Source organism: Dermacentor variabilis, chromosome 1 (genome assembly GCF_050947875.1).
Source record: "Dermacentor variabilis isolate Ectoservices chromosome 1, ASM5094787v1, whole genome shotgun sequence".
Taxonomy (NCBI): Eukaryota; Metazoa; Arthropoda; class Arachnida; order Ixodida; family Ixodidae; genus Dermacentor; species Dermacentor variabilis.
In genome coordinates this window covers 139,816,120-139,832,610 of record NC_134568.1, presented here as the reverse complement: position 1 = coordinate 139,832,610, position 16,491 = coordinate 139,816,120, and the positions used below count along the sequence as shown (strand labels likewise).

At 43.3% G+C, this 16,491-nt stretch overlaps 1 protein-coding gene across 8 annotated transcripts in view; it reads left to right on the top strand.

Moving 5' to 3' along the window:
- Positions 1 to 16,491, top strand: part of LOC142585403 (early estrogen-induced gene 1 protein) — a 95,992-nt gene that overhangs the window by 18,440 nt on the left and 61,061 nt on the right. For all 8 annotated transcript variants that reach the window (XM_075696179.1, XM_075696178.1, XM_075696174.1 and 5 more), the window contains exons 3-4: positions 9,335 to 9,455; positions 15,236 to 15,426. In XM_075696179.1, the coding sequence (XP_075552294.1) occupies positions 9,335 to 9,455; positions 15,236 to 15,426 (312 nt within the window). The remainder of the gene's footprint in view (positions 1 to 9,334; positions 9,456 to 15,235; positions 15,427 to 16,491) is intronic.

Sequence of the window (16,491 nt, the reverse complement as noted above, 5' to 3'; positions counted from 1 at the left end):
TATGTCTAGGATAAAATTAATTGCATTTTTTGCTTCAGTTTTGTGCTTGATTGTGAGTACTTAATGAAGTGAAGGTCTCGAAAACAATTACATAAATATTTGCTTTTACAAATAATGGCTATTGGATTCGAGGACTGAATTGAATGCATGATAATCTGTTATTTCAAATATTCTCACATCCTTAAGAAGCTCATGCACAGTTGCATTGGATGGGAATGATTCTGCTATAGTCTAAGGGTATCAAGTCGTAGAAAAGCATTTCGAATGCACATGTTATCTCCAGCTTTTGCTAAGAATATTTGATATTTGTTACGGTGCCTTACAAATATAAGAGTTAGCATTTACAACTAAGTGTGTGCTTACTTTTTCACATTGGTAAAATGTCCCCTCAGATGATCATTGACACATCTGTCAGTCTGGCTGATAACAGCATTTCCCACATTATAGTGAGAAAAAGGGAGCTCAGTCAGTTGATTTAGTGTTAGTTACTACCATATGAAGCTAACAGATAAGTCATAAAAAGCATAAGGAAAATCAACTGTTCTTATAAATTGAGATGTTGAAATATAAAATGGAAATTAAAATCAGTGAGGCCAATTTTAGGATCACAATAACAAAAGCGTGGGCCTATAGGAATGCATGAGTGCCGACCGGGTCCTTCGGTGGGAGTCAAATTAATGGAAGTATGCCATAGTGTGTTAGCTTAGGAGCAAAAGACTGGCCAATAAACCCTTATATGCTACCTCATGGCATCAAATTTGCCAAAGTTGAGGACATTGCATGCAATGAGTGAGATGATGATGGTACTGGGTATCTTTTTGTTTGTTAGTTACTACCATATGAGCAAACAGACAATGAGACTAGAGAAAACATAGGGAAAATTAACTTATTTTTAATTGAAGTGTAAAATAATAATAAGCAAAGGTGAGACTAACTTTGACCAAAAGACAGCTTGCTGCGAGTGGGAGCCAAACCCACATTTTCTGGCCATGAGTGGTGGTGGCTAACACTTCCAGTGCTAATCTTGTGCATATTTGGCACATATACCCTAATGCTGAAGGAAGTTGAAAGTCCCATGGTGACTTAATGGTAAAACACTGCATGCATATTGTGGCAGATGTGGATTCAGCTCCCACCTGCAGTAAGTTATCTTTTCGTTTGCATTAATTTTTCTTTTACTTGTCATTTATTTAGTTCAGTTAAATACAACTGTTGATTTTTTCTATTCTTTCTGTGACTTCATTGTCTGTCTACTTCATAGAACAGTATATTGATATTTCATATACTATGCTACAGGGGGTCACCTAACAAAAAGGGCGACATACTTTTTGTTGCACTCTTGTTTAGTCTCACCTTCTGCAGCAATCTAAAGACAGAGTGAGCCTGCTTGAGAACTTAAAAATTTCATCTGAATGTTGTACCTGCTCATGACCCTAGCAAGGTTGTACAAGACTTTCATAGATATGGGATTGCTTCCAGCCTTCACTTCGTTTGTGTGGCTTCCACAAGATATTGGCTGTCCCCGTTCTTTGTCCTTTTAGGAAGGTCTTAGTGACACTCATTGTCAGTATGAGAGGAAACCCAACTTGCAACGATATCAGCGCCTGATAGTCAGAACTCTTGCATCTTGTGACATCACAAAAATGCTGGCAGCGTGCAAGTTTTTATCATCTTATTGTCCATAGTTTGCAGCTATCACTAGCTGAATGTCTAGTACGCCTTCACTTCCAACCCCTGGAAAATGCCTGCTGCTTATACTTATGTTTGAACCTGCTGCGTGCACAGGCACAACACTTCTCATTAAGTCCCACTGAGCCTTTTGGCATAATTACTTGATGCTATTGTCATTACCTCAAAAGCTACAGTTTATGGCTACTTCTCCCACTGACTTCTGCTATCACTATGAAATAGAAACATTGTTGCTCTGATAGACATGGGTGCGGGGACAGGAATGCGGACAGGACAGAAATATATATATATATATATATATATATATATATATATATATATATATATATATATATATATATATATATATATATATTTATTCGGCGCACACAAAGCACATCAAGGTGAACTTGCTACACCAAGTGCACCATATATATATATGGTGCACTTGGTGTAGCAAGTTCACCTTCATGTGCTTTATTTGCTTTAAATCCTGTTTGATGAATATTGTCAGGATTGGGGGCTCAATCCCATCGTTCGTGAGCCGTTGTCAAGATTGGAGTCGGGCATGAATTAGAAAGTAGCTGACCCATGCCGTCGTCCAACTTATCCACGCTGAGGACGTTGATGAAGGGGAGAACTGCTTCTCATCGAGAACGAGGAATATGGGTTTATTTACAGTATTTATATAAGTCTAACATGACTGCTTGAGAGAGAATGTCCAGAGCAGCCGCACAACAGCGGTTTTTAAACACTCGGTCCTCTCCCGATACAAGGTGATCCGAACGTTCGTTTCGTCATCGCAAACTAGCCGCCTCCCCGCAGGACGGTCTACACACACAAATGCACACACGTTCGAATGTCCGGAGCCGACGTCAGAGGGGCCCCTGTAAAACTCTGAGCCGTTTTGGGTAGCGCGTTGGGGAGTTTGGGAACAATAGTTGGCCCGCCGAACTCATTCCGTCACAACGGCGATGAGGCTAGAGGTTGGTGGCGGTTTCAGCACAAAGCCTGCTTCATCGAACGCATCCTAGCTGAAGCGAAGGAGAGTGGGGGATGTCCGTATTGTTCCCCGACACAAAGTCGATTTAGTCACACTGTGGCTAGAAGTGGGCGGCGACGCTTCCGGAATGTTGCCGCCATAGTTGTAACTGGGTGGCAAACTTGCACTGCAGCTGGCCGTTCTTAACAATATTGAGAAAGGGAAAGAGTGGGGCGCCGATATATATATGGTGCACTTGGTGTAGCAAGTTCACCTTCATGTGCTTTATTTGCTTTAAATCCTGTTTGATGAATATTGAGAAGGGGAAAGAGTGGGGCGCCGGCGTTTGTGCACATGGCCTGCGCTTCTGTGGTTATAATGTCACATGCATCGGAGGTGCCGGCACAGCTGCAGCAGATGCATGGGAGGTGTGGTGACTGCGGCGGTGCTTGTGTCGGTGTGGTGCCGTAAGAAAAAAAGAATGATTTTATAATGTATGCAGCTCGTGCATGCAGCCTAAGCAGCTTCACTGGTAATCCGTCCCCATATGAATGTTGCAGCCCCACGAATATTTTATTTATTTACTTATATAAGTACCCTCACATGAAATGGGCATTACAGAGGGATGTCAAAAAAGAAGCTTAGAAGGGCCATGACATGGTTCTCTGCTATTCTCATTTTAGCGTTGTAACTGAAAATAAAGGGGTCAATATGGCCACAGACAAAAAAAGAAGCTCTCTCAGCACATGTTTTAACCCGTAATTCCAATTTAAAATTGCTGTCTCTAAGGCTCTCCTATCGACAGCGACCACCATTTCTGGCATGGATTGTGGGATGTCAAAAAGTGCGAGGCTACTGCTGTGTCGTCTTCTCCAAAATATTCCAAAACCACATGCATGCCTTGCTGAACTCTGAAAAATAAAAAGGACTGGCAGTTGGAAGTCACCACACAGAGAAGCTTTGAAAGCACCAAATATTAATCTAAATTTAGTCCTTGCATGAAACCTCACCTCAAAACTTTACGGTAAAACGCAAGGTGCCATTTTAGCCATCTGCACCAGCACATACATAAAAGACTGATGTAAGACAGAAAAGGCCAAAGCAGAGCTTTTTGGGGGCATCACCGGCGTCGGCACTCACTAAATAGCAGTAAGATGTGCAAAGTGCTTCCGTGACGGTTGAAAATAACTTCTGGCATAAAACTTTTGAATAATTATAAAATTGGGGCACACGGGCATCACTCAAAACGCTTCCTTTCAAGCGCCAGCCATGATGGAAGTACTGTGCCAATTGCGCCAAACTGTGCCGTTAAGGAAATGCTGGTACATGCCGCATTGAATTGTTCTTTCTCGCGGTGATTACGCCTTGCATGTGCCGATGTGCACCAGCTCCTAATAATCTAGAAGAAAATGCTTAATTTTGCTCTGTACCCGCCGTGGTTGCTCAGCGGCTATGGTGTTGGGCTGATGAGCACAAGGTCGCGGGATGAATCCCGGCCATGGCAGCCTCATTCCGATGGGGGTGAAATGCGAAAACACCCGTGGTACTTAGATTTAGGTGCACGTTAAAGAACCCCAGGTGGCCGAAATTTCCGGAGTCCTCCACTACGGCGTGTCTCATAATCAGAAAGTGGTTTTGCCGCGTTAAACCCCATAATTTTTTTAAAATTTTGCTCTGGGTTGAGCTTCATTAAAGTAATATCTGCTTGAACGAATGTGATGGCCATGGCGGCGAGGATACTTCACGTTTGCCTGTTGCTGGCACGCCGTGCAGCTGGTGTGCATCGTCGCAAAGTGTGCGTTGTGTACAACCTTGTTAGTTTGGAGCTTTATGAGCATAGTGGGCAAAATTCGCATTAGTTGCCGGCTGAGTGCCCATGGGCCCAATTACCGCCAATACGACTTGCCAGTTTAGGGCTGTGCATATGGTGTCACGTGCAGTTGCCGAAGAGGTCTCTAGTATGAACATACAGACGGTGAACATTCTGCAACAACTTGCTGCCCACCACTCCTGTGAGTGGCCAGCACAGACTTTTTCTCATGGCTATGTGTCACTAGGCCTAAACCAGTGCCGCTTCATCGTGATTCTGTGGTAAATGTTGCGATTTAGTGCGGAGTTGAGAAGAATTTCTAAGAAGTGGTCATATGGCATTCTGAAAGTCAAGAAATTGCTTTGCCAGGAAAAATTAGTGTTAAGGCAACAACCTGAATGGAGGAAACTTTTTTTACAGCCACTGTGTTTGCGGCACTGAGTATATGTGCATGTCTCAGGCAGGACCCAGAGACATGCGCCAGGACCCTCCCCATCTTTTTCTGGATCTGCCAGTGTCTATAGAGAATGCAGTATGGCTGTGCGGAAGTCTCAATAATCGGAGCAGGTACGAGAAGTCAATCAGTGATGTACATATTGCAATGAGACAGCTACTTCGGCTAGTTGGATGAAATGCATTTTTTTTTATTTATTCAAGCGTATTTGTTATTGGGTGCACTTCCGTTGGTGGCAATTGATTTCTCGCTACTAAAAGCGCGGCATATTTGCTTTGGCTTCACCATCAATCACTGGTATCTACATGCATTAGATTAAATTTTTAAATATGGTGTGTGCAGTCTAGAAATTGTTTTTATGTGGATATGGTGACTTACAGTTATGAAGGCACATCTCCTTGTCACATCTTTCTCATGGTTGCTTAGCGACATTAAAAAATGTGTAGACCACATTTTATTATGACTAGGCATCCTAACATGGAAAGAGCACAAGCTGCACACCGCTGCAATTCCATCTGTGCCTGTTGTGAGGTGTAAGAGTTGAGGAGGACTTTGGGATGAAAACTTGGGAGGTTTATTTACATTATTTACAGTGAGAGTCAATTCACAGTCTTAAAGTCATTACGGGCCGGCAGCTACTCGGACGCTGCGGCCCGCAGCAAGGAGCTCGAAAGAGAAGAATCAAAGAATGCTCTAGGAATGCTCTCTTTCTGCTCCCGGTCTGTGTTTTCTAAGCCCTTCGGTGTCTCGAAGACGCATCACGTTCGGCCAATGGGAGAGCCCGCTCAGGTGATGCCATTTTTGGCCAATCGGCGAGCCCGCTCAGGTGTCGTCATTTTCGGCCAATGGTAGGCGCCCGTGCGATGGTGTCACACCCGGCGGAGAGGGTCGCTGCTTGGTCCCCAATTGTCCGAGGGCTTACTTCTCCCTGCGGTCTTGTCTTGCTGACTTGCAATGCGCCGTCACAATAGGCGGATGGGGGCGACGCTGCCAGGGTTTCACGGTGCATTACACCCGTCTTGCCTCTTGGACCCAAGTTACCTGGAACAGTGCCAGGCTCTCGCTTCACTTTCGGGAAGAGTCAAGCAGTGAATAGCTCCACCTGCGGCACATGAGGTGGGGGCCGCCAACTTGTTTGCACGTGCCGCGCCTCGGGAATGTGGTATCCGTGCTTCTACGCTTCCTAATTAGCCGAGGCACGATTCAATGTGGCCTGGTGAACTCGAAGTAGGCTCAGGAAACGGTCCCATATCTAACAGAGGACAACAAGTCTTTGTTTCTGTTACATCTCGATTTACACTGCTTAGACATGCTCCTAATCAACTACCAACTTAGTGAGCTTGCATAGGTCAATGTCATCGATTGGGTCATTTTAAAAGTTTGCAAATGTATTTAATAAATAAGTAAATAAACAAATAAATATAGCAGGCATTACCAAATCCTGACTGGGAGCTTACTACTGTCGTTGAAAAGGAAAGTGTACAATCATTGCATCCTACCGTTGCCAACATATGGGGCAGAAGCCTAGAGGTTAACATAGAAGCTCAAGAACAAGTTAAGGACCGTGCGAAAAGTGATAGAAAGGAAAATGTTAGGCGTAATTTTAAGAGACAGGAGGAGAGTGGTGTGGATCAGAGAGCAAACGGAGATAGCCAATATTCAAATTGATATTAAGGGAAAAACATGGAGCTGGGCATTCTTTGTAATGCGTTGGGTAGATAACTGGTGGACCATACGAGTTGCAGATTGGGGTCGAAGGGAAGGGAAGCGCAGTCGAGGAAAACGGAAAGTTAGGTGGGGTGAAGAAATTGGGAAATTCACATGTGCAAGTTGGAATCAGTTGGCGCAGGGCAGGGGTAATCCGCCTTTTTCATGTTCCTTTGCTGCCCTCTGCCGCACGCCACTGGAAACATTTTGGAAGAGTACCGGGTCTTCCGCCGGTTGATTTCTGTAACGTTTTCCACGTTGAGTTTGCATCGGTTGTGCATTTTGTGGATCGCTATGAATTATTAATGGCTTCTCCGGGGCAGCATGTGGTTCCTGGAAATCATGTAGCACTCATGGACTACTGGGGGATCAGGCCTGAGTGCGCTGTTGTGCTAACAGTGTGGCTGATAAAGGTACGCCAAGTTCTGTCTGCCGACGCGGCTGCCTTGGAGTTTGTTGTCGCTGATGTCCGCTCGTGGGTTTGTTTCATGCGCGCACGCTTTTCTCATTTCTCCTGAGAATGGTTTTGCTCCATCACTTACCCGTCCGACGAGAAATGCAGCGACACAGTACACGAACAGACCCGCCGCTGACAGTAGGCACCAGACTTTGGCAAACTTTTCTCTTCGTAACTTCACTCAGGAGTGAAATAAAAAGAAACGTGGAACAAACACGCACACACGCACGTGTGTGTGTGTGCGCAGCGTCAGCGATGCTCGCTGCAATGTTTCTTCGCTGGATCATGGCTTAGAATAAATGCACGTGGCACAAATGCGGCATCGTAAGCTCGCAGTAATATTTCCGGCATGATAGACAATCACAAGCAATTTGGGAATTCACTGTGACGAGGGGTTGACGCGCACAGCTGACGCGACTTGGCCCAATTCGAAGCCCGGGCGGCCATCTTCTCTGAACGCGGGTCACCGGCCGTCCGGCTCATGATGTCAGTCCAGAGTGCACGCCCATTGGTGGAGGCACGTGTGCATCTGCCTCGGAGGAGTAAACGCTCCCTTTTTTCTAAGGTTGTATCAGACTATAATATAAAACACGTGGTATGTTGTTGGCTCTTAAGTAGCTACGAAGTACACAAATGTTATGTTACTGTCACATCGAAGTGACGGTAACATAGAAGCACACAAAAGACTATTTACAGAGGACCGACAAGCGCTGACTTTCAAGTGAAGGTTTATTTTAAATTTCAGATACATGTACAGAAATTAATGAACACATGGCTGCCAATTGCAAGACGCCTGTGCCACAAAGGAACAGACAGGAATCACACTATACGAAGGCAAAATAAAACAGCTAGATATCTGCAAGGGAACATTACACACAGAACTTTCCATATATGTCAATTATTTTTCATAGAGGGCAATCAAGGGTTTTTCTCATGGTGCAGAGGTAGGCTAGGTTAGGTGCAAGATTTTGCGTCCCACACAGACTCTGTTAATTGTGGCACCTGTGTTTATTCTGGAGGCCACAGTAGGCAATGCTGTAGCAAACAAGGGTGACATGTGCTATGTGAGGAAGTAATTCTTCATAAAATGGCGATGTAATGTTTGTGGGACTTTCTGCTGTCACTGTAACTCAGTTCAGCACCAGAGGAATTGCTGAAGTCTGCAGACCCTTCTTTTGCCTCCCCCTTTTTATTACTCTTCTGACTTCCAAGTTCAGGTTGGTGGCTTTCTAGCGCATTCCTCTAGTATTTATATGTCTTTGGTACTCTACTCTATTTGGTAAAGTCACCAGATTTAGATTTAGGTGCACATTAAGAATCCAAAGTGGTCAAGATAATCTGCAGGCCTCCACTGTGGCACCTCTTGTCAATGTAGTGGTGCTTTAGGATATCAAACCAAGTAAATCAATATAAATTTTGGTGGGATGCATCCCACTTTTTTTGCCCCTGCCAGCAAGCCAGGCCTGTGGCTGCTACGGTCTCAAATGTCAGAATTGAATTTTTATGTGGAAACACAAACATACCTTTCTTCACATTCCCAAATATGGAAATGTTAGTGTACTAAAACTGATCTGCCATGAAAACATTCTTTGACATAATAGTTCTGCGGAAACCCGCAAGGTGGAGAGAAGTAATTAATAAAAAGCATTCTTTATGAATAAGAAATGCTACTGAACAATGAAAGCAAATAGAAAGCAAATTGGAAGCTCAAAAAGTAAGCAAGAAATAGGCACACCTAATCGACAGTACTGCACTTTTTACCCATGCCTTTGGAGTCATCCTGCCATGTGACAAACACTTCTTTTTTGCACTTTGTTTGTAACATCTTAAACTCCAAAATTGCTTTCACACTAACTGTTTGAAAGAGCAATCATGTAACTATCACTGGCCCCACAAAAATATTTTCCTACATTCCACAAATGAAAAATCCTACTGCAGAATTAAGTCTGCAGTGAGAAGCAGGAATTTCATGGGCACTCTTGGGAGTTTTCGAAAGCAGCCACATTGCTACCTACAGTGGCACCTCTATAGACTTAACACAGGGCATATAGCCTTCTAACTCTTCTTTGTCCCACTTTGCACTCCTGGCCATTTGTTCACTCTAGCCTTAGGCCATATCATTGCACTTCAACTATTGAAACATGTGTTCAGACATGTGACAAGACAGCTGCTAAATCATAGTTGACTTTTGAAGAGCTCGAATCCTATTTAGCAAACTTGAAATAGTTTTCTTGGTGTGTTTTTTCATTTCACCAGGGAGGAGGTTTGCAACCACTGCGTGAAATGGGACTCCAAGTTTGTCTTCACATGCAAGATGAGTGCCAACGCCAACACTGGGGAGTTGGACCCCTGTATCTGCCGAATTTCCATCAGGAAAGTACGTGACCTCATGATATCCTCTCCCATTACACTTTTTTTTTCATTCTTTGTTTTTCTTTCAGTGCAACAGTTTGAATACAATGGTGTTGCAATGATAGCTGTTTTGGCTTTTTGCCTGGCCTGGCCCAGTATTATGTAGTGCACAAGGTGACGGTCATATTCAAAGTCAGCTTCAGGTTGAAGAAACAAACCCTTTCCTCCTCAAGATTCCATCTGGGGTCCACAGCCTGGCAGCTGGGCACGCCATCACTAACCTATTCCAACAGCTTAAATTGTGCTTTAAACTGCATTGCATAACTGGATTTCCAAGTCTTGCATCATACCCATTAGAATGCTAGACTTACACCAAGGGATCCCTGCTCCAAATGCATTCCTAAGTCTTGCACCATGCCTGTTTTAACACGATAGCATTAAGGGGCCTGTGTTGTAGAAAATTCGGCGTCTGTGTCCAGCATTGGCCATCTTGTGAGTGAAAAATCAGTCTGAACCGCGCACACCCAATCACGCAGGCCCTCCATGTAGCGCCAAGACGTTACTGAACTAATTGAATTTCTTAAAGTAAAATGCATCAGAAAAATCGTAAAGTATGACATACACACAACCTACAGACATGATAGCTTTGGATTGTAATTAGACTATACAAGAGAACATAATTCTGTTACATGGAAAGTCAAACACAAACCCCTTTTCCAGCGTTTCTGCCATTCATAGAGTGGCGTTACCGGTTCCTTGCAACACCATTGAAATTGTGCTCGTCTCTGCACACCCGCGGCCCACGCAGGAGGCCACGTTTCTACCAGAATGGTTACATAAGCTGCAGTTGCCAGGAAGCGTGAGCAGCAGTTGGGGATCATTAAATGCTATCACATTCCACTCTTAAAGGCGAAGCTTAAGTTGTAGTTATTTTTGAAGTTAGTGAATTTTACTACGTGTGTGTTTCCATATATGCTTGAACTGTTTTATTCTGAACTAATAACCATTTTTCAAGTTGAGTCCAGCTTCACTTTTTGCCGAAGTTTAGGTTTGGTTTGGCTCAACACTGTGGTTACTAGTGGCAATGTGACATTTGTAGTACTCATCAGAAACTGTGGAACCTGTACTGCACTATCTTTAGCAGTTTTTACCAGTTACTGTGGTCTTGATGAGATGTTATAACTGGAACACTAACTCAAGGTAGTTAATGACACTATGCCCAAATCACTTCTGTGCCACTAAGTTCCAACTTCCAATAGCTCAAGGGCCCCTCACCAGGTCTGGCCAACTTGTGCTGACAGGTGCAGTGCATACAATGCGCACTAACAATCATGTCTGCTACGTATTGCATTGTTATGCACTGGGGAAAGAGCTGAAATTTCATACCAAATGTTGTTTGCCCTTCTCCTCGCGGGCGCCGCGCTCCCAGCCAGAGAGGTGACGTATTTGCTCAAGTACGCCGACATACATGCATATGTTGTGACGTCGCTCATAGTGACACGTGGCTTCGAGAATTATTCAAAGCAACATCTGTTATTTGTGTAACCTATTGCTTCAATAGACAAATTGTTTTTGTTTTACTTCGTACTGTAGCAAGAGATACGTATAGTTCCGTTTCAAAAGCTTTGTCTGTTTGTTCCTACCTCGTTCAATTGCGTGCAGACAACAGAACTATGCGATTTTCTACTGTGTTAGCGATCATGCTCTGTGATCCGCTTGTGTTTGTCTCAGTGTTCGTGTAGCACTGACTTATGCTGCTAGTCAGGTGTTCTCGTGCACAGTGCACAAAATTGTGCACTGCGTGAAACAAGACAAATGCAGCAGCTCACGTGCGACACTGTCAGCGAAACTGTGCAGCGCAGCAAAAAAGGGAGGGGAAAAAAATGGAAGGCAGGGCCTGTGGTATATATGTCACTAGATCCTTGAACTCTGGTATGGGAGTGGGCAGGGAAGGAATTTCACATGCGGAGGCTAGATGGGGCGAGTGGAGAGAGCGTTATGTTGGCAGTGACACTCGCCTCCTGAAGTCATGTGTTTGCGGCACTGAAATATTTCTATCTCAGCTATTAATCAACCAAATTGAAAAATTTGTGCGGTAGAACATCCCCTAGAGGACCCGTAACAACTTCCAGCGTGTAACCGAAATTTTCTACATGACCTCGTGAGGGGACCTTTAAAAGGGATGGTAAAGAGTAAAGTAAGTTGAGCTGTAATCTTAAGTTACCCTTCTACAATGCCAAATAAAGTCACACTTACTGTGAGAAGAGGCTTGGTAAGCTGAGGATAGATACAAAAAACAAAGGCTGAAATCCCCGCACCATCTTGCAATGACATGTGGATTTTGATGGCTCCTACTTGGTAAAGGTATTCTGAAGAAGCCAAAGATTGAACTTTGCAAGTTTCCAGAACCTTAACTGAGCCACAACAGCCAAAGTACAAGAAAATACTTCGTGACGTCACACTGACGTGTGAGTGCTGGAATCATGGTGCTATGTTGAATAACAGAATGGAACCTTGACCTTTATTTTGTCTTATGATAATCAACCTCTTACCACGATATAACATGGAGACATAGGTTCTAAAATTATTTTCTTTATTTTTGGTTCAACCTGAACTAAACTTCACTGATTTGGTCGGTTTTTCACACTGATTTCAAATCTATAATTTGTTTTTTTTGATAGCTACTCTGGTTCAAAATGTAATAAAGTATGAAAATAAACTCAGTGTGTACTTCTTACAGGACTTTTTGGCAATTTTGCCTTGCGAAACGCAGAAAGTAACCTCTAATACTTGCTCTAGGCGGTTATGCTATTTTTATTTGTCTAAAAGCATTCTAAAGGTAAGAAAGCAGACCAATAATTACTGTGAATATATTTTTTCTTGTTTTCTCTCATTATTATATTTTTTGTAATTTGCAAAATGGTGCTACAGTGACAGACATAGCATTACCCCCAAGATAATTTCAGTATAAATGCACTGATACCAAACATATTATTGCGACTCAACAAGATCATAGAAAAATGCCTTGTAAGACTAAGTGCAGTGTGTAAAAACATTGAACTGAGAAAACGTTTCTAGAATGCAGCTACTGCAATATCTGCTCTATTCTTCACGACAATGGTCATACTAAGTATATGACCGTACCCTCCCAGAAAACTGGAAACAACTTGTTATAAAGTTATGTGCTGTCCCTAAATCAGCATAAGAAAATACCTTTACCACTTCATGTGCTCATTTCAATGGCCTGCATGCTGAATAAATGCAAGAATTGTGTAATAAAGCAGCCTTTTTATAGACAAATAAACTTAAACAAAGTTCAAGTCAAAAACGCATGAAATATTCATTGAATGAGCTAAATTGATTATTGTCATGCAACGACACTTTGCTCTACAGCATGCCAGGGCTGTATGCAGCGTCTTTTGTTTGCTTGTGTCGTTTTGAAAGTCTGGCCTTGGTAGCACAACTGTCTAGATGCTCCTCTTGGGAAAACACGGGGAAGGCGGGAGATGGAAATTCAAGACGATGTAGCAAAACGAGAACAAGGTGAAAGCAGAAGCCAATGTTTCGACAAGTGGACTTGTCTTCTTCAAGGCAACAGATGCTTTCTTCGCCACAGTATGTTTAGGTGGGGTTCTTCAAAGGGTAGAGGGCGTAAAGTGGCTGGGAAAAATAAAAACCAAAAAAAGGCTACGAAACCAAACTAACTGTTGTTGCCTCTAGCTTGAAATTTAGCATAGCGAATAGATTCTAAAGCTCAATTTGAAACCTTTATGCCTATTGGTTGCAATGTCTTCAACTTATGGATAAGGTATGATTCTCTGTATTTTCTTTCTCGTTCAGAACGAAAATTTGACTGCAAGATGTAGAGTTTAAGGTCATGAAAATTATGACCTGGTTGGTTGAAATGCTCGGCGACGGCTTTGGGAAGCTATTTAGCTGTGTCCGCGCGATGTCCATTTAATCTGACATTCATTGATTGTCCCGTTTCACCAATATATTGTTTCTTACAGAAGGAACATTCAAGCATATAAATCACATCCGACCTTGTACAAGTGAAGCTAGATTTGACTTTGTGTGTATAACTATTTGCGGTGCTTTTAATTTTAATGTCACTTTGAAGGTGCCTGCAGGTTTTGCACCTGGAGTGGCAACATGCTTTTATTACAGGGGAATGCTGTTGGCTGACTTTTGCGTGCACTAACATGTCTTTATAGTTCCTGTTGCGGCGAGAGGTAACCCTTGTTACATCCGAGAACGCTTTTCTCAGACACTCGTTACTTGATAATATTGGGTGGTATTTTTGTAGGATGTTGTTTATGTTTGGGAGTGCGTTATGATATTTTGTTATAAAGGCCGGCAGTCTGTCAGATTCTGGTGTGGGCTGTTTCTTCGCTAATTCCGACTGTCTCCAATCTTGACTTGACATCATAAGCTCTATCGAGAGCAACTTGTGGATAGTTTCTTTCTGCTAGCGTTGTTTTAAGGTGATTTAGGTGGTGGATATAATCGTGGTCTCTGCTGCAGATCCTTCTTATTCGTTTCCCTTGTCTGACAAAAATTCCTTGCTTGCAGTGTCGCGGGTGATGACTGTTGTAATCTAAATATTGCTGGCTATCCGTAGGCTTCCGGTAAAGTGTCATTCTCAGTTTTCCATTTTCTATGTGGACCATCATGTCCAGGAAGTTGATCTGACTAGGAGAGTGGTGAGCAGTAAATTTAATACTCGGGTGAATGAGATGCTACTCTCGCGACTTATGAAGTTTTTGCAACTAGCAGTTTGAATTTGCATTCTGTTGCGCACTGTGATGCCACACTCCTTCAGACAATATCGCTACACTTCTTGCACGATCAGCCGACTCTACCGCTGAGTACTAAATAGTATGCCATATTAGTGCAGTCTTGGATGCCGCTGGACGCACTGGCAGACCATCCAATGTCGTCAATCTGCAGAGGCCCAGTAGAATAAACGGTGTTGGTAGAATGTGCCGCTTTGGACGCAACAGGTGTTTCCAGCCGTACTGTTTGTGCCAGCCATTTGGGCCAGCGCACCATTATCCGCAATCTTCAGGCTCGTTCCATTGATGCTTTTTTTTTTTTTTTCCATTCTGTAAGCTTGACACGTCTTCTTTAGGCGAGTGTCTCCTGACACGCCACAAAACGAAACGACAGTGTGGCAGCCTTGGTATTGTGAGTGAAAGCAGACGATGACAATCCACTTAAACTGGCAACAGTGAAGATGGTGGTGCATGCAAAACAAAAATAAAAAACAAAATGGCCGCTTCGGTCTCTTCAGCCAATGGGAGGCGCTGAGGGGCTCGCTTTGCGCGTGTAAGCTCTGCCCAATCAGAGGCCCAAAAGCACTCCTTGGAAAGGCGGCAAGAGCGGTCGTTCTGTTTGAGCAGCGCCATTTTGAGCCGTCGCAAAATACACACAAAGAAGCCAGCTTCAAAACAAGCCCAAGATTTTGGCAGTGGTCGGCTGCTGCTGCGGCACGGCCCAGGAAGTTTGCACAAGTTTACCTTGGCATAGGGCATTTCATGGCTCCTGTGGCATTTTGAAAACCGATTTTTTTCCTATTTACCAATTGAAATCAGCATTAATAATTGGAGTGCAGGTGCTTGAAGTTGCAGACATTCCTAAGATGCATTTTTCTAAAAATAAATTTTTCAGCCCTTTTTTTTTTACCTTTCTATTACCCGGTTTCCCCCATTTATGAAACTAGTTTTTTAGTGATGCTTCATCAGTCAATGATTTAGTGTTTTTCTGTTGTGTTCCTTAACACATTTACTGGCTTCTTCATAACAGGAGGTCAAGGGAGGCAGGTCCTTCCAGAAGCTGGGCTTTGCAGACCTCAACCTGGTGGAGTTTGCCGGTGCAGGTCTCTGCTCACGGCGATACTTGCTCGAGGGTTACGACGCCAAGCACCGCCAAGACAACTCCATCCTGCAGTTGTCACTCAGCATGACACTTCTCTCTGGAGATCCCTGCTTCAAGGCGTATGTATATGACTTAATCGCTTTTCACCATTACTCTCACTGTATTAACCCATGAAAGTAAACTTCTGAACTGCTCGTTGAATATTAATAAAAATTGGAAGAAGAGCAATATAGTAAAGGGCCGGGTGCCACATTTTATCATTATAGAATAATCTGTTGACCCTTTCAGGGTCGATTTTTTGCTCTATGCGTCACCCCAGGGCTGAATTTTTTTATTGCATATTTAAAATCTTCAGACTGACCCATTTTGAAATAAATGTACCGTAATTTTTTAGTCGCCATAAAGCAAAAAAAAAAAAAAAAAAGATTTCCGGAGGTAAACATGCATTGTTTATTCATAAATACAGATGGGGCTTCCATATATCACAGCTGCCAAGTCTCCCCTGGGAGACTGATTTGGACCATTTATTTAGGTTGTACGGTTGAACGGAAAATCTCCTGGAAATTGCAGTTGTGCCCCATTTGTATCTGTGTCCAGCGCTTTATTAGGTCACATTGGCAAAAATAAAATCCATTTGGAAGTTCATCGCATGTGTCATTGTTAAAAAAGTAGTAGGGAAAGCCTATACATGTGCTATTTCGTTAACTGCAGTGCCGCTCCTTACACTTACGGGGTTGTTGGGTGCCCTAGCGACCCTAGTCTTATTAAGCTAGCAAGCGAATGCCACGTTCCACAACTAGCAACACTAGACTTTCCACCATTCTTCTCGGCGTCAGCTGCTCTGGCGTTGTATAGGCCTACATTCAGTCATGGCTTAAAGCAAGGAGTGCGAGCGCAAGAAGTATGAAGTATTTTTAATGTAGTGCTTAACTGAAGTGACGTTGGGTATTTTGTTGATACTACAGAACAATGCAGAGTGCGAGTAGCACTATAACATTGTGAAAAAGACGAGGACGCAGTTCTGCTCATCTATGTGTGATGAGACACTAGGGAACATCCTCCTCGCAAAATGTGAAAGAAAAGGAATTTGTTGCAATCAAACATTACCTGAAGAATTTTTGAACACCCGCCGTGGTTTGTTTAGTGGCTTTGGCGCTGCGAAGCACGAGTTCACGGGATCAAAT